Genomic DNA, 18,610 nt, shown 5'->3' with positions numbered 1-18,610 from the left:
CTTAGCGCATGGACCTTAGCGGTAAGCCATAGCTCCCTCTGAACGTCTTTAGAATACAGCTAAAATCACAGTCCTAAGCAAACTGTGAAAGTCAGATATACCGTATTCCTCCGATTATAAGACCCCGCTCGAGTATAATACCCTCCCCCACTTTTAGAAGATTTTCAAAAATGCTATACATCCGTGTATAAGACCCCTCCCTACCTTAGTTCTAAAAGCCAACAAATCACAACTCAAAAATTGATGATAGTATGACTTCAACGATCACTAGTACGAAGTTGTTGCTGACTGGCCATCTAATGATTTAGAAGAGCCTTAACGTACATATTTACAAACGACTGCTGATGTTGCTAATTGCCCATTGACACTTTCAAGGTCGTTTGGCCTTTGTTTGAGCCTATTGAAGAGCTGTAATGGAGACACTATTTGTTAGGCAGGGTGTGTACGCATAAGCATAGTGTTGTCAATTATTTAGTGGTTAAAATTTCCTTTAAGACCTAGAAAAATCATTAATGATGCTAAAATGATGTAACATTGAAATTTGTTTACTGGAACGGCAGGCAAAACTAAATTTTGTCCTTTTCTGTATTATTCCGTTGTTAACCTTCTGCGGCCCCTGCTCAATATAATAGAATAGTCCAAAGTGACCGCCATATTGTTTTGCTGTGCTGGCATGTTGCAAGCTGATCCACGATGTATGTGTTACCATTTCATGCACGGGTTACTGTTTGTAGCTAACAGTTTTCACCTTGGATCATGAATTCTTACCGTTGACAACCATGAATTTCAGTGCCATATCATTATTTTACTTGACACAGACCTTAGATTGAAAGAAAGGTTAGTTATTTTTATGTGCAGCAAATGCATGTATTGTATATGGCAATGGCATTGCATGATGCCAATCCGGTGAATATATGATCGACTTTCTGTTTTGAATTGTCTACGTCTTTCAAGAATTGTTTCAAAGTTTTATTTCACCTCACAAACCATTTGATCAGACAGGTATTGTTTGAGCAGTTGAAATTTTAACAGCGATCAAAAAACAACTCGTCAGTTAGGTTGGGAAGTGATCGCTGTGTTTTATCTTTGAAAATGAAGGAACAGTTGCCATTTACATGTATTTTCGACTTTGTGTATTCTCGAGAATAATTTGTCAGAAGTTGCTAATATAAGTAAGCTTTAGTACGTTCTGCCAAAATATGTGTGAAAGTCTCCAGTAATGCTGAATTGGCGACAATAAATTAGCATAAATTAGCAGTGTTAATTCAAAACGCGGGATGGCTCGATTATAAGACCCCCCCTGATAATTACAACCATTTCATGTTGCTGACCCCGGGTCTTAGAATCAGAGGAATACGGTATGTATCATGAATTCATTACAAAAAACAAGTGAACAACATATCAAACCAAGAGGTTAGTTTGCTGTTTGGCCGGATGCGCACGGGGACGACTTTGCAGCGAGGCCGACGGGGATCTCCCTTGTGTTCAAACTTCTACCATGCCTTGAGCTCCATCGCATTGCAGCTCACCGGTAATTGTACAACGGTAGTCCTTGTGAGGATTAGATGCTCATTACGTTCAATATTATTTGGAAATACTTTTAAATTTACTAAGTAAGACTTTTGTACTTCATTCAAGATATAATTTGTTCCTTTCTGAGGTTTTCCATTTACGGCAATGACATGCGAAGTTGATGCGTTGTGTTGCCTGCAGCATAGCCAGGCCGTACACTAAACTTCGTTTGAGTAGACAGAGCAGTCTGTCCTGTCATTTATTAGTCCCCACGGACACCATCCGGGGGGACTTATAGGTTTGGTCATGTCCGTGCGTGCGTGTGTCAGTGCGTGCGTGCGTGCGTCCGTCCGTCCGTTCACGCAGATATCTCAGAGATGCCTGGAGCGATTTCATTCAAACTTGGTACAAGGATTACTTCATATGTCATACAGATGCACGTCAATTTGTTTTGTGGTACCACAGGGGGTTGTCTACATGTCCGTCCCCAGGGGTGACAATCTCGCATATACGTTTTATCAACATGCTGCGTCTATTATCTGATGAGTTTGAGTGCCTAATTAGCCAAAGTAATCAAGGGTAAATTACTAATCTGTGGACGCTCTCACCAGATTATCACCCGATTAAATTTGACAAAGTCAATAACGAACGCACCAGCAAGGTATAACTGAAGAAAGGGCTGAAACTCTCAAAAGACGTGTCCAGAGGTGGTCCGTAAAACTAATGGACACTTTATATTCATGTATTCAGAAACAAACAGAAGGCAAAACAAACTTGAATATTCATTTGTAAACGGAGAGGTCGGAAAGGAGGACCTCCCAGGAATGCGTGGTATGTGTTCAACACACCTTGGTAACGTATCGGAGATGTGTTTATACTCTTCCTGCTGGCCCGGCAAAAACCACATTGGTCGACATGCCTAACACCGCATCGAACTGAATCAGACTTCACGGGTATATTGAAATATTCCGTGTTAGTCGAGAACAAGAACGGAAAAGACTTTATTAACTCGACGTTCTAGCTCACCTTCAACTTGTCCAGTTTATCAACTGCATTCTTGCAATACGTATACTTTTGTATTAGTCTTTTTTTTCAAATAACAAAAGACATGTTTTACATACAACCGATTGTGTGCTCTGCAGTACAAGCAGTGTTGTGGGTTGGTGACTACGTGCCTGCAGATTTTATACACCGCGGTATTTTGCTTTGAATTTTCCACAAACAAGAGGTCGAGTGTTCTCTCTGCAAATCAAGAAGCATTTCGAACACGAACGATTTGGATATCTTGACCTCAACATACTAGCTACGCAGCTCGAAAGTTATGCTCGGAAACAGGACGGGAACATTAGTCAAAGCCGGATTTTGCATGGAAAGCATGCAATGTACTGCTTATGCTCCCTTAGGTCTGAGACTCCCGCCCTCTCGGCCGTAAACGTCTTTGAGCTGCCAAGAATATGATAGTGAAGTCGCGTAAATCTGTGTATATTTTGATACATTATTTTATCAATCCTTTTACTCAACTACCTAACGCATTAAACAAGGGTCATGTTAGGTTCTTAGGACGTTCTCCAAAAGACATATAATCGATTAGTGTCGCGGAATGATTTTCACCAGGTTTGAGAACTAATAAATAACTGGTCGTCAGTGTGTCTTCGCATATCAAATCGACAAGTGTATTAGTAACTTCGAGAGATCACATCCTTCACTGTAAAGTTGTTTTTATACAAAACACATTTTCGAGAAAGCTGACGTGCAAGGGAAAGACACAGCAACTGAGTCCGATGGAGGCGCAAAAAACAGTGCATTCGCATTTGTGTCCGATGTACACATCTCTGTTATTCCATTTTATCAGTCGACGAAGCCTACGTCAAATTGTGGTGAACTCCGAGCAAAGTCCCACATAACATGTAAAGGCAAGCCAGTGGCCATATGATGATTGATTGCATAAACTTCGAAGTGTAACATCCTTAACTGTAAAGCTGCATTTTTTATAGAAAACACATTTTTGGTAAAGGGAATGTGCAAGGGGAAGACAGGGAAAGACACAGTGATCGCGCGACTGAGTCCGACAGCGGCGCAAGAAGTGTTAGTCAGTTTTTATGTAACAAGCAGCGAGTTTCTTCCCGCAAACGATGACCGGCTGTAGTCAAAAAGACATAGATTGTCATGTCCGTGTTTATAAACACCGATGAGCTTGACCCTCGATCCCAAAGCATGTTGGCTAATTTGTTTACCTCTGTCATCATGTGGGCTTAAACTAAACATTTCTAAGGTTAAAAGTTTGTAGTTCCAGCTTCCGGTCTGACGGACCACATCGGGACACTGACTCCACCGCTTAAATTAGCGTCCTACAGCTCAAAGAAGCAACCGACGAAGGCATAAATTGGCCTGTCCCCGTTTAAACATGTCAGCAAACTGTTGACATTCGAAAAATTAGGAAATGTTTATTGTAAAGTAGATTTCTGTGAACACGGCTTTTGAGAGTTTCAGCCCTTTCTTCAGTTATACCTTGCTGGTGCGTTCGTTATTGACTTTGTCAAATTTAATCGGGTGATAATCTGGTGAGAGCGTCCACAGATTAGTAATTTACCCTTGATTACTTTGGCTAATTAGGCACTCAAACTCATCAGATAATAGACGCAGCATGTTGATAAAACCATAGTCTATTTTTTACATCCATGATAAAACGTATATGCAAGATTGTCAAGGGCAGTGCTAAGTTAAGACCGAAACACCAAAGGTTGGTAGAATATATCTTTATTAGCGATACAACGAAACACCTACCCACCCCTGGGGACGGACATGTAGACAACCCCCTGTGGTGGTACGATCCAATATGGCTGCCAGGCGGCCATTTTGTCAAGATTTTTTCATGTACAGAGCCATAACTCAGGCATATCTCAACCGATTGTATTCAAACTTGGTACAAGGACATTGACCTATGGCATATATATGCACGTCATTTTGTTTTGTGATACAATCCAATATGGCCGCCAGGCGGCCATTTTATTACGATTTTTTCATGTACAAAGTCATTACTCAGGCATGTTTCAACAGATTTTATTCAAAGTTGGTACCAAGCACATTGACCAATGTCATAGCTATGCACATCGATTTGTTTTGTGATACGATCCAATATGGCCGCCGTACGGCCATTTTGTTACGATTTTTAGCTCATATTTGGTTTTATATATAAATACCAAAAAGAGCTTATATGATGAGTCTGAGTGGCGTCGATGTCTGTATATTTGTGGGTATGTGCGGATGTATGTCCGTCACACACAAAGGCTCCCATACCGCCAAAGCTACCATCTCAGTATTTGGTGTACAGGTAGATGTAGGGGTTGAGATGTGAATTTGTTCAAATGAACATATCAGTGTCAAAAATGTGCAAATGAGGTAAGAAAAAGGGAATTTCTGCATGTGTGCTGGAGTGACAAGCAAACTCCACTTATCTTGAGTCATTTCCTGTCATTGTTTATGAACTGTTACATATTAACAGAACTGCCTAAACCATAGACAGTAGAGGGGAGGAAGACCTTCAGTAGAGGGGAATTGTTTATGAACTGTTACATATTAACAGAACTGCCCAAACCATAGACAGTAGAGGGGAGGAAGACCGTCAGTAGAGGGGAGGAAGAGCGTCTATGGTCAAACTAAGAGGGGCTAGCTGCCTTTCAGCTATGCATGTTGCTACAGTTGACCTCCAGTACCTAAAATTTCAGACCTTAATTACTTTTGTCATTCTTGTTTTTCTGGTTTAAATATTTCTTGTTGTTTTTCTGGTTGTACTGTGCAGAAATCATTGTCATAACATCAACGTAGAATTTTCCTGCGCTGAACAGATAGAAACAACATTTATTGTTGATCTTTGTTAACCCACAATGGTATGTACCAATTCTGATCAAATTTGAGCGACACCGTATAATTGCGGTATTTTTTCATGTACAGAACCATAACTCAGGCATATCTCAACCAATTTTATTGAAAGTTGATGCAAGGACATTGACCTATGTCATGCACATGCACATGGATTTGTTTTGTGATACGATCCAATATGGCTGCCGTGTGGCCATTTTATTACGTTTTTTCATGTCCAGAACCATAACTCAGACATGTATCAAGCGAATTTATTCAAAGTTGGTACAAGGAGATTGACAAATGTCATACATATGCGCTTAAATTTGTTTTGTGATACAATCCAATATGGCTGCTGTGCGGCCATTTTGTTATGATTTTTTCATGTACAAAGTCATAACTCAGGCATATCTCAACCGATTTTAATCAAAGTTGGTACAGGGACATTGACCTATGTCATACATATGCACATTGATTTGTTTTGTGATACGATCCAATATGGCCGCCTTGTGGCCATTTTATTACGATTTTTTCATGTCCAGAACCATAACTCAGACATGTATCAAGCGAATTTATTCAAAGTTGGTACAAGGAGATTGACAAATGTCATACATATGCACTTAAATTTGTTTTTTTGTTATGATTTTTTCATGTACAAAGCCATAACTCAGGCATATCTCAACCGATTTTAATCAAAGTTGGTACAGGGACATTGACCTATGTCATACATATGCACATTGATTTGTTTTGTGATACGATCCAATATGGCCGCCTTGTGGCCATTTTATTACGATTTTTTCATGTCCCGAACTACAACTCAGACATGTATCAAGCGAATTTATTCAAAAGTATTTTTATCACAGACCTAATGAAGAGGACTCTATCCTCTCTGAGGACCTGTAATCAAAGTACCCATTATAAAGTGGGGACTGTGTCATCAATGATGATTTGTTTTCAACGAAATTTTCATAATACTGCATAGTGGAAGAAACGACTAGTTCAATAATTATGATGGGGAAGTATTGAATTTTTATTTATGTATGTTTTTCTCTCTCAATTCATCCAGCAAACTTGATCTCCGTACCGTCTGTCACAACATGCAATGCAGTGCATGAAGCTTACAATTGACTACCTCCATCATTCGTTTAGCTGTTCAAGACGTTTGTTTGCCCAGCTCAGTATAGTTTGAACAGTCTGTAAACACTTACATATTTATATCTTTCTGGTATTACGCCAAACTTTTACATGATTTTAGCTGCATGAGTCTCCATTTTCGATTGACCAAACCTTTTTGAAGAGCATAGGTTTCTATGGACACCATTGTAAAACTTGCGTAGATGTGGTTGAGCATGCGTGATGGTGTGATTACGTTTCGTTTCATGTGTCAACAAAACCTGACTTCTGGTCCGGACAAGAAGTCATTTTTCACTCCTTTTACTGTTAATCGTAGACGTTTGTGAGGCGGGCCGGGTATGCCAACCATACGATTCAGTATTAATTATGGTCTACTTTCACATACTGAGGAATGTCATTTTAATCAAAAATATGAAAACATTGTTAAAAGTTATAGAAATACAGGGGCTTTAAGAAGTATCATGCCAATTGATTGCTTATTTGATGAACTCTCATAATTAGTAGGATATGTCTAGAAATGCTATATCAAATTTAATGAAACATGGTATAGATGTTGCTCTTCCAGTAATGCTGTTGCATGCAATGATATGTAGTAGTATCATGTCAATTAACTGCTGATTTGCATATTTAATTGATTTTTGTAATTAGCTAGACTGATATGTCCTGAAACAGTTCATCAAATTTCATGAAACTTGGTACAGATGTTGAGCTCACATTGCTTTAACATTGAACTTTACTCTATGCAGTGTCATGTTAATTCATTGTTAATTTACATATTTACTGAACTTGCCTAATTAGAGTGATGTGTCAAGAAACACCTCATCAAATTTAATGAAACTTTGTACAGATATTAATCTCACATTGCTGTAATACAATTCATTGATACTGTGTGGTATTGTGTATGAAATGTGGTAAATGTGATAATCTGTCAGTGTCATAATAGAACGCAACATGTTTGGCAACATCCAATCAATTTATTACTGGTTGACTTATTTAATGACCTTTTGTAATCAGGGTGGCAGCCCACATTGTTCACCACCACAGAAATCATCTTTAATCACAGACCCAGTTAATGGACAGGACTCTATCCTCTCCAAGGACTTATAATCAAAGTACCCATTAAACGTGGGGACTGTGTCATAAACGATGACTTGTTCACAATTGAAATGAACTTCATACCTGTCAGATTTTAATACTGATGTTACTGTACATGTTGTATCTTTGACAGCCAATGTGTGATAATCATGATGATGGAGAGACAGCGGCTATCATTCTATGTAACCTATGTGGTAATCTATGTGCAGACTGTGATAAATTCTTGCATTTACATCGGCGGACAAAGTCTCATCAAAGACAGGTACAAGTCATCTAAAGTTACAGCATTATCAAAATTTAGAAAGGCACTATTGAGTTTGTTATGCTACATTGTAACCTACCGTGATTTATTTAACAGTCATTATTCGGTGACAGTGTTTGCAGAAAGTTGAGACAAAGATTGCAACTCATGAGACTTTTTATCACATATATCATTCCTTTTCTGATGTCAATGACATTAATTGCAGAATTTAAGGTGGCTGGAAAGGCTATTTTTGCACCAATTCTTTTCTCAGAGTTAATGTTGTTTCAAGTGTTAGAATCAAGATATTTAGTTCAAATTTTCAGGATAACCCCCTTTACTTAATACTTTCTCCAAAGAATATAAAAATTGTATATTTGCAGCCATGATTTTGAAAAATGACATCAGTAAATATTGAAATTTAATTTTTCATATTTTTTTACATATTTGAATTGAATAATAATTGGATAGTACTTAGTTTTGTCAAATTAGTTATGAATATGTTGACACTATTAATTGTAAGAGGTGTACGGCAGGATTTGTAAATAAATTTATCTTTATGATTTTACATGGGTTTACATATCAAAAAATATTTAAAAATTCTTTCAAATTTCAAAATGTGATTTTTCAAAAAGTACTTCAAATACAGGTAAATTGTCCTACAGTCATCTTGTCTGTAACCTTGTCAATAGTCTGTAAAAATTCCATGTCCATATCTCATTTCATAGGTTTGATTCAATTGGCATAAAATTATGTAGGAAAACTGTGATTCTGTCAGAAATGTTGAAAACAAGCCATATTTTCACCCCTCTTTTGAAGTCACAGAGCAGTCTTTTTGGTTAATCTCACTTTTGACACCTCTTTGACACTTAAGGAACCTAAAAATGCATTTACAATAGCAGTCACTCACTCTGAATGCAAGCACCACCTTGTCAAACTTTCCTGAAAAACAGCAAATAATGACTTTCCTTTTTCAAACATTTATTAAAAACTAGGTGACCTCTACCATAGTTAATACACTAAGGACTCCCCAACTTCTTATTTGGTCAGTTTTTTCAGAAGTTTCAACAGGCTATTAAGCTCTGCAATGCCTTTGAGCCCAAAAGTCTAGTTTTTTTTTATTCCACAGAGAATGTTGACTACTTTCATATTTTAATAGTTTGATTGAAGTTTATAACTGACGCTCTAGCCTTTCCAGCCACCATAAATTCAAACATGCACTTTGAGATAGGCATTTCAAATTTAATCAAGTGGAAAATAATAGTCACAAAACATTTGTATGAAAGATTGAAAAACCATCACAGAAAATATTTAATGTAATGATCATATGTTTCAGTGGACAAAGACAAAATTTTCACATTTTTAGTGAAATTGTTTCATGTTACAAACGAATCATCAATTAACTTACTGCCAGCCATCATGAAGTTGTTGTGTTTGTTTACTGTTCATAAATGAATTTATTTATTTGATTCCTTGCCCAATGTCACAGTATTCTTGACTTTCCATATTGAGAAAAACAAAGATTTTCATATTGTGTGATATACAGGAATGGCATTGTCAGAAATTTGTAAATGTTTGTATTGGTTTCCCTATTATAGCATTATCTGATGTTTTGTAGTTTTTAGCTCACATTTGGTTATACCAATGTGAGTTTATCGTATAGGCTGAAGTCGATGGCGTCTGTATGTATGTGTGTATGTATGTATGTATGTATGTATGTATGTATGTATGTACGTACAGTATGTCCGTCAACATCAAAAACACGCAAACCGCTGCACGTTTCAGCTTGGTATTTGGTGTGTGGATGCATCCTGGGCTATTGATGGGATTTTGTTCAAATGAAGTCTGCATTGCCAAAATTATATGCAAATGAGCTTACATAATGTGAAAATGGTTAAGAATAAATAACTCAAGAACTGCTTTTTTGATTGCTTTGAAAATTTGTGTGCAAGTACCTTAGGTGAACCTTATACAGTTTTATGAATATTGTGAAGATATCCCTAATTTTGTACTTTTGCTGAATTTTTTGGTGATTTTTCTCATTTTCAGTAAAAATTCTTCTTCTCTGAAACCGCCAACCCAATCGCTCTGAAATTTGGGTTGTCTCTTTACAAGGGTGTTACTCTTCTAATTTGTTGAAATTATGACAAAATTGGGAAAATTACTATTTTTAAGCAATTTTGTCATTTTTGGTCAAAAAATCTTAAACAGTATTTCCTTTTTAAAACCCTGGACAGACAGCTTTCATATTTGGTACGCAGACGTACAGAGATGACAATAGTTAGATATCTGGAAATTGTCCTGAAAATTTGTATTTTTAAGACAATATTGTCATTTTTGGTCAAGAAAACTTTATCTCAAAATTACTTGTTTGATAGCTTTGTAATTTGGTATAAAGTCCCTTGTTTGATAGCTTTGTAATTTGGTATAAAGTCCCGAAAGATGTTATTAGATAAATTTTCTGCTCAAAGTGTTGGGAAACCCCAAAATTCGTTTATTTTAGGTAATTTTCTCAGTTTGTGACCTTAAATGACCTACACCAACCCAGGATATGTTGTGAGAGAATTTTGAAGGCTGTGAACATAATTTTGTCATATTTGGTATCAATTTATCGGAAAATTTGATCCAGAAAACAAAGCTGAGGTGATTTTTTTCATTTTGGACCAATTTTTGCAACTTTTCTATGTAAGACATACAAGAACTGATGAGAAATTTGGATCCAGGATAATTCCAGATGTTGTAATCACCGCCAACAGTGGAAGGCATTTCACTATCTTTAACTACCTTAAGTGCTGTTTACATTAGAATGATAACACTCATGGCATTAATTAAAAAATCTCCAAGGTTGTAAATGTACTTCCTGTCATTTGGTCTTATGTAATACCAAGGGGTGGAACATTTGATATTCAGGAGGGGGTAGGGTCTAGAAGATTGATGATGTAGCATTACTTTTTTACCAGATCCCTTGTGCATTTTTTGCCCACTCCCACCTTTTCTTTTTATCAAGCCTTCTCTGTTTTTTGTTGTTGACATTTGCTCCCATTGCTATAGAAGTTGATATGCATGTTCCTAAAGATGACCTCCAGTACCTAAGTTGGAGACTTATTTGCTTTTGTCATTCTTGATTTTCCTGGTTTAAATATTTCTCGAATGGACCAATTCAAACCGAATGTGAGCACATAGTGTCCTTGACGGTATTTTTACTGCCAAGTAGTCCCTGGTTTGCTGATTTCAAGGTCATTTGCAATTGGGCAATCATTGTTGAAGAATCAAGAGAAGTATCTTAAAAATTACTCTCACACTTAAGATCATTTTGAAAATTTGAAATTCTTGTCAGTGAAGTATAGCTGATACTGTACAATAGTTTGTGTATATTCTAAATTTTAGTGAATATTGCTATTTTAACAATATTTTGTGGTAGGTCTTCAAGGAGGAAGAAGAGTCCATAAAAGTTGACTTACATGAAGGCTGTGGTAGGACTAAGCTATTCTGGGTGATGACTCTGGCTGACAGTAAAACTTTAAAGGCTATGGTAGAATTTAAAGGAACAGGCAGCAGTAAGTATTAATCCATCCTAGTTATATTTACCATACAGTGAATTTCACGTATTCCACTTCATTCCAAATCAAACCTAATTACACACAAGTACACACAAGCAGTGTCTTGCTGTGTTTTATCAGAAGAATAAATCACATTTCTCAGAAATTAAAAACTCCTCCTTTGCCGATGACTTGACATGCTTTCTTGCAGACGTGACATCAGCAAAAAATTTGAATTTACTCAAAAATTTTAAAATATTGTCTCTGGTCTGACAGTGAATCCAGGTAAATGTGAAGCCATGTGGTTAGGTAAATATAAAAATTGTAAAGATACTCCACTACCAGTCAAATAGCCAAAAGAACCAATGAAAATAGTTGGTATTTATGTTTCTTATGACAAAGCTACTGCACTTGAATTCAACATAGCTGGTCCCTTGGAAAAACTCAGAGAAAGTCTTAAATTTTGGGGAAGCAGAAATCTCTCCCTCTTTGGAAAAATCCGAATAATTAAATCTATTGGGATTTCAGTACATAATGTGATTGATGTTCCTTATGATAGATTAAAAGAAGTCAACAAACTTTTGTACAAGTTTTTATGGAAAGATCCTGATGAAATTTGTAGACAAACTGTTATTTGGAGAGATTGAAAAGGGTGGTCTGTCCATGCAAGACCTAAAAACTATTTATAAAGCTCAAAAACTGAATTGGATTAGACGCTTGTGTGATGAAAATGTGAACCATCCATGGAAAATTTTAAAAAAAAGGGAATCTTGGTAAGGTTGATTTACTTTTAAAATGTAAGTTTGACCTTAAAAAGCTACATGTCAAAATCTCTGGTTTCTTTTACACTATGCTTTCTGTGTGGTCTGACTACAATGGTAACAAGAATGAAACAAATGAAGATGAAAGTTTGAATCAAGTCATATGGAACAACAAGAACATTCTCTTTGGAGGGAAATCAGTTTATTTCTCAGAATTCTATAATTGTGGATTTATTTATGTTGGTCAACTTTTCAAAAAAAATTGTAAATTTTTGGACTGAAATGAGGTGAGAGAAAGGGGAGTCCCACAATCATCTATTCTGAAATGGTTTGGTTTGATGAGGGCCATTCCAGCTAAATGGAAAAACATAGATACTTCTCTTGAAAGGAGCTGTCTCGAGTATGGTTCTGTTGTCTGGAACCCATGGCAAAAATCAGATATGGAATTCCTTGAAAATGTTCAACGTAAATTAATAAAATATTTGTGTTTCAAAACTCTTATTTCATATCATGCTGACCAGTATGAAGCTCTCTGTACCATGTTTAACTTACTAACTTTGGAGCGACGTCACTGTTATCTTGATATGATGTTTTTACACAAGTGTGCAACTGGATTTTATAATTTGCCAGATGTTTTATCTAAGCTATGCTTTCATGCACCTGGCAAACTTTTGCGCACCTGTCTTACATTCAGACCACCTCGTAGCCGCATCAATGTTTTTAAACTTTCTCCTCTTAACAGATGTATGAGTAATTTTAATGAATTGGTTCGTAATAACTACAATATTGATATTTTTATAATGATTCATTTAAGTCTGACATTAGACATGTTATATTTTAATGGCTGTTCTTGTTGAATTGTTTGTTTTGTTTTTTGTCTTTGTGTGTCCTACACTTGATTTAGTTTTGTAAATACTTTTTGTTTGGTGCTGGCTTGTTCAGTGTTTTTTTTTGGTTTTTTTAACCGTTTTCTTTTGAGCTTCTGAGGAACCTGTAAATGGGACTTGATCCCGTAGGATTTCCAAATAAATGAATAAATAAATAAATAGAGTATATTAGAAATTTCTCTGTTCCAGAACTGCAAACAAATATTAGTTTCAACAATTTCTCCATAGAAGTTAACTGCTGTACAACAAAAATTGTTACAAAGCATATTGTAAATCAGTACTTTATTAGCCCCAAATCAGAATTTTATTTCAGTTTTATATTTAACAAACACATTAATTGTTGGTCTACACTCTATGCGCTTCCTTTTAGGGTAACAATTGACACAAAACTTAGAGAATTTCAGTTTAACCCTTAAAGTGCCATAGACTTTCTATGCAATGCACCTGCCAGGCCAAGGACTTTTTGAACCCAACTTCTCAACATGTTATGCTTTTTTCAGACCGGTGCAGTTTATTTTCTGTGACGAGAAACCCTAACAACCCATTATTATTTCCAAAGCTCAGGATATGAAGAAGCTCTCTATGACAATGAAAAGTTTCAATTTACACATTGAAGGTGTAAAATTGGGCTAAAATGCTCGTTTTTTGTTCAAAATTCACTGAAAATGATAAAAAGTTTCTAAAAATGTAAAAAATTCATCATCGGCCTTCAAACTTAAATAAAATTTTCATGTTATGGAAAGACACGAATTCAGGTACACGATTTCAGCATCATGTAACATCATATGTAAATAATAAACAAAAACAAACAAACAATTAGTGTCTTTCAAAATAATACAAATGCTTCTTGTGCAAATGCATCTCTACAAAAATACAAATAATATTTTACATGCAGTACACTAAATGTAGATTGACAACTACTGTGTATGGAGCATCGGCATGATTGCATTGCCCAAGCATTGTCGTTTACTTGTCTATTGTATTTGTTTGTTTGTTTGTTTGTATTTGTTTGCTTGTTTGTATATTTTTATTTCTTCTAGTGGAATGATTTTCAGAGAAAAATTCAGTGTACATATCCACTTTGTCATCAGTTTACTATCTATCATACGATTTCTTGTTAGTGTTATTTAAAATCTGTCTTCAAAGTTAGAAGAAATCAATTATAGTCTTGTTTGCCTGTAAACACAAACAATTAATTTGCATACACAGAGACAACAAGGTTCCATATTGTACATGGAGGGGTAACTATTGTGCAACACATGCACACAACTATAGGGCATATTCAACTGACTCTGTATAGTTTGAACCGCCGGTATAATTATAATGAAGAGTTGAAGACAAAAACACATTTCACTAACCTTTTAATCGATTAATTATGGTGTTTGACCCAACTTACATTAGTTTAATTCACGTACGCGTGTGTTACTATCTGTGGCTTATCGAGTCACGGACTCGTACTACCATACATACTAGTCAATCCGTTCGCCAAGTTTGATCACGTTTTTTGACAAGCATGCCACAAAATCCGCCATGAAATGGAAAGAAACCACTAAGTATCGAGAAAAAAGTTTCATGTCTGGTTTATTTCAGTTAAAAAAATGCGTAACACGTAGGAAATGTCTCGCAATGTCAACAGTTCGGAACAACTACATTTCATTTACAAACCGGGTCGACTGTCATGGCCGTCTTGCTTCAGGACGGCCGGAGGGTCAGATATCAACAGTTTAAAGAGGCTTTTTGGCAGTCAAACGCTTGAAAATTCACAAAATACACTTCAATTTAACCAAATCCTTACAAATCTTCTCAATCTTGCATGTTTTGGACTTCGAAAACCTTAACCTCGGGTTCCATGTCGAGAGTTAGGCATCACACAGTGCCGCCATCTTGGCCGCCGATACGTTCGAAGTTCACTATCGCGATCGATTTGGTCACCAAATCGCGTCATTTTTCCGTAAAATATTCTCAAAAAAACTGTAAAATCTATCATTTCTATCACCCAGAGGGCAGTAGCTTGGCATAATATAGTTGTCTTCCGTGTCTACGGCACGGTAAAGCTTTCAAAACGTACGTACGTGTTTCGTTCAATGCACTGTGGCCGTATCCGCGTACGGGTGCAACTGCAGACCTGATTAAATATTCATGAAAACCGCTGACCTCTTTTGAAGAAAGTTTGCATAAATTACTGGAATTTTTGATTGTTAGGCTGCATGATGTCATTATTTTAGTCCTTATATGGTACTAAACTGGGTTCAAAGGGTCAGGAATACCCTCCTTCTGGCTGAGTTCGGCAATGCATAGCTAAGTTAGGCATAAGCATAGAACGCAACCACTGTCGGTTTATATACCGACGTGGCGCTGAGAGCGAGAATGCTGTGTCGGTTTATAAACCGACGCGGCACTTTAAGGGTTAAGATTCTGCACAACATTCTGCCTACAAATTATTCTCTATGTAAAATGAAACCACCCCGAGTTGTAGCTAGCAAATGTACCGTACATTCTGTAAAGAAGAAGATGAAACACTGTTACACCTTTTCTACAACTGTAGATATGCAGTTGAGTTTTGGGATGGTTTTCTAAGACTGTGGGGTAGTAAAGCAGGACTAAACATGTTACCAGAAGCCAGTCAAATTATAATTGGTGATGTGAAATACTCTATATTGATCAACTTTTTGATATTGGTTGCCAAAAGACACATCTATCTGGCCAAATTTGACAATAAAAAATATGACCTTTTGGTTTTCAAAAAATATTTACAAACTATTCAGAAGGTAGAATACTGTTTGGCAATAAAAAAATTAAGCTCTCACAATAAAAAATGGGGAGGTGTTTTGAAAGCACTTAATTCTACTTCACATCATAATGAATAATCCATTTTAGAGTTTCATAATATTGTATCTCTGAGACTCTTATATAAAAGGACTTGTTGGTATGTTTGATTTTACTGTCTAAGGTTTGATGATGGAGGTGATTTTCTTCTACTTTCATGATTTGAGAGAACTGTGTTCACATTTCTACAAGTGTTGTAAGCATTATTGAAGGCCTCAATAAAAATTCATAAAATACAGAAAAATTACATTTCTCAAGAAGCAAATGAAGGTTCTTTTGTTATACTCTGTACTTCCATCAACTGATTAGCTGAGTTTATTAATTCTTTAAAAAGTTTCATATAACTCTCCTTACCACATGCACAAGCTAAGTTTGTCATCTCTTAATAAAAATACATTTATCCTCTTACATGTACTGTTGTATGTCATGGCATGTATGTCATCAATTTTAGTGTGTCAGAACCTTTTTTTGCGTCAATCTTGAATGTGCTAATCAACGTAAACAAAGAACATGGCAACCAGTATTTCTTCTCAATGAAAATTATTGTCTGACATGAAATTTCGTAACAATCAATCATAATTATTAATCTGGCAAAAACACCCGCTTGGCAAATTTTGAGTACTCATGCAGTAGAGTGTTTGCCAATATTGAGCTCCATTTTCAAATAATTAGACTGGACCGCCACCGGAACTTTCACGCACAAGAGTACTTTCATGCGGCAAACATACAGTTGCCACTTTGTAATAACAATATGGGTGAAGTGCTGCGTCCAGACCACATGCTTAGCCTCCAAAAGTCATGTCATGAAATAAATATTATAGTAGACATCGACCATGATAATCTGAACAATGAAAACACAAGAGTGTAAAGCCCATGTATTCCAAAGGATTATGTGTAAGTGGATATTTTCTGAAACAACAAACTCCAAGCTTGTGGCATTACCATGGGTTCCATGAGCATACAACATGTACAGGGCTGAGCTCAACCCTGGTTTCAAGAAATTTCTAAATTGCTAGGCCTATGCTATATTGAAATCTTGTATAACTTCACAATGTGTACATGTCAACTGAACAATCATCTGGAATTTGCAAAGTTACACAATCATGAGGGCAATATTCCTCATTAATGCCACCTACGACTAGAAATGATTGACAAACTTGCCCATGACGTATTGATATTACTCCAGAATAGTTCCAAAATGTAAATGCAGAATTGGTAAGAAAATTATTATTATTATTATTATTATTATAGACTTTATTTCGGACTCATTGTCCATATAACAGCAAAAGAAAATCTGGTGATAAATATACATAGCTTGGTTAAGTTATGCAAAAAGAAGCTTATTCCATAACTCTATCATTTCAGAGTTTAAATATAATGAGTCATACACACATCGTACAATATCATTACTGCTTCTCAGAAGTCTTTGCTTTAAAATTTTATTTTGCGAAAAAACAACGAATTGGCCTGTGCATGTGATAAATAATATCTAATTGTTATCCAAATAAATAGAGACAGATCTAGAGACTTGTAGCAATAAATTTCAAAGATGTGGCAGCATCTGTGCTTTTTTATCACAACTGGAAGTTGTGATATAGAGGTGGTTTCAACCGGTGTTTGATGTCGTCCATTTCCGTAAACGACAAAAAGTCAAAAACTGCTGAACAGACTGCGTTAATATTTGGTACCGATACATAGACTGGTTCCAAGGTTCCAATTCCGAAAAATGGAGCCAAACGGAGCAGAGGTTATATAGTTTTGGGAAATTTCTAACCCCCCTTTTAACTAATTGATTTTAGGGGTCTTTCATATATGTAGTTTTGGAATGTACACCAATCCTGCATTGTGGACTGTTTTATGAGTTGTGGAACAGAAATGAGGTTTGATGAATGTTAGAAATATGCAGGATGGCTGATTCAAAGTATAAGAGATTTCTATGCTCTTTTGGGCATCAAAAGCAATAAAAAAAAACATATTTCATAGTTTAGATTCTCACTTTTGAGATGACCCTAAGCATTTGTTATGTAACATCCTTGAGTCAATATACAGACTTTGACATTCCTGAGATTAAGTATCCATGACCTCACATGTTACAGTCTTTCACTACCATGGTATGGCCCAAACCCATTGTTATCAATGGTGAGTGTGGACCTGTCTACAGGAAATTGGGGTGAACAGGTTAGACAATGCCATGACAAGTTGCAAGGTAGCACCAGCATAGAGTCCTACGCATGTCCATGTGTTCTCACAGGAAATTACAGGGAAAAAATTATTTGAGAAGTTTCTCTCCTTTAAATAGAAGTATATAACAATTTAAACCTGTCATGGATGGATTGCTCTCAAATGATCTGAAACACAGTTATTGCCCATTAGCAACAAATCTATAGCAAGATTTATGTAAAGTTCATGAACTTACACAAGGTATTAGACAAAAGATGACCATGACTTTGCTACTTTTCAACATTTATTTCATTCAGATTTCCTCAGCTTAGTGTATAATTTTGTAATCTTAATTACTGTCAACTTAGCTTTACTAACTTATTCTAACCTCATTATTCTTACACTACTGTTATACCTTATAACCACAAAATTTCAAGAGATGCATATATGATTGTCACTTAACGAACAATTTACAAATATGTCTTCTGCTGTTTTCTCCATATACATATACATGTCCCTTTTCTCATAAAAATGGGCTTAAAATCGCAATGTGAAAAATAGTCTTTCAGCTGTATGTTGCTCATTGACTTCGTGGTC

The 18,610-nt window shown here is 36.1% G+C and overlaps 1 protein-coding gene across 3 annotated transcripts in view; it reads left to right on the top strand.

The window, feature by feature from the left end:
• The window catches only part of LOC139130331 (E3 ubiquitin-protein ligase MYCBP2-like), a 688,708-nt gene that overhangs the window by 644,120 nt on the left and 25,978 nt on the right, over positions 1 to 18,610 (top strand). For all 3 annotated transcript variants that reach the window (XM_070696083.1, XM_070696082.1, XM_070696081.1), the window contains 2 exons: positions 7,733 to 7,861; positions 11,262 to 11,397. In XM_070696083.1, the coding sequence (XP_070552184.1) occupies positions 7,733 to 7,861; positions 11,262 to 11,397 (265 nt within the window). The remainder of the gene's footprint in view (positions 1 to 7,732; positions 7,862 to 11,261; positions 11,398 to 18,610) is intronic.

Source organism: Ptychodera flava, chromosome 4, assembly GCF_041260155.1.
Source record: "Ptychodera flava strain L36383 chromosome 4, AS_Pfla_20210202, whole genome shotgun sequence".
NCBI classification, from domain to species: domain Eukaryota; kingdom Metazoa; phylum Hemichordata; class Enteropneusta; family Ptychoderidae; genus Ptychodera; species Ptychodera flava.
The sequence above is the reverse complement of the archived record's forward strand: the minus strand, read 5'-3'. Positions and strand labels throughout refer to the sequence as shown.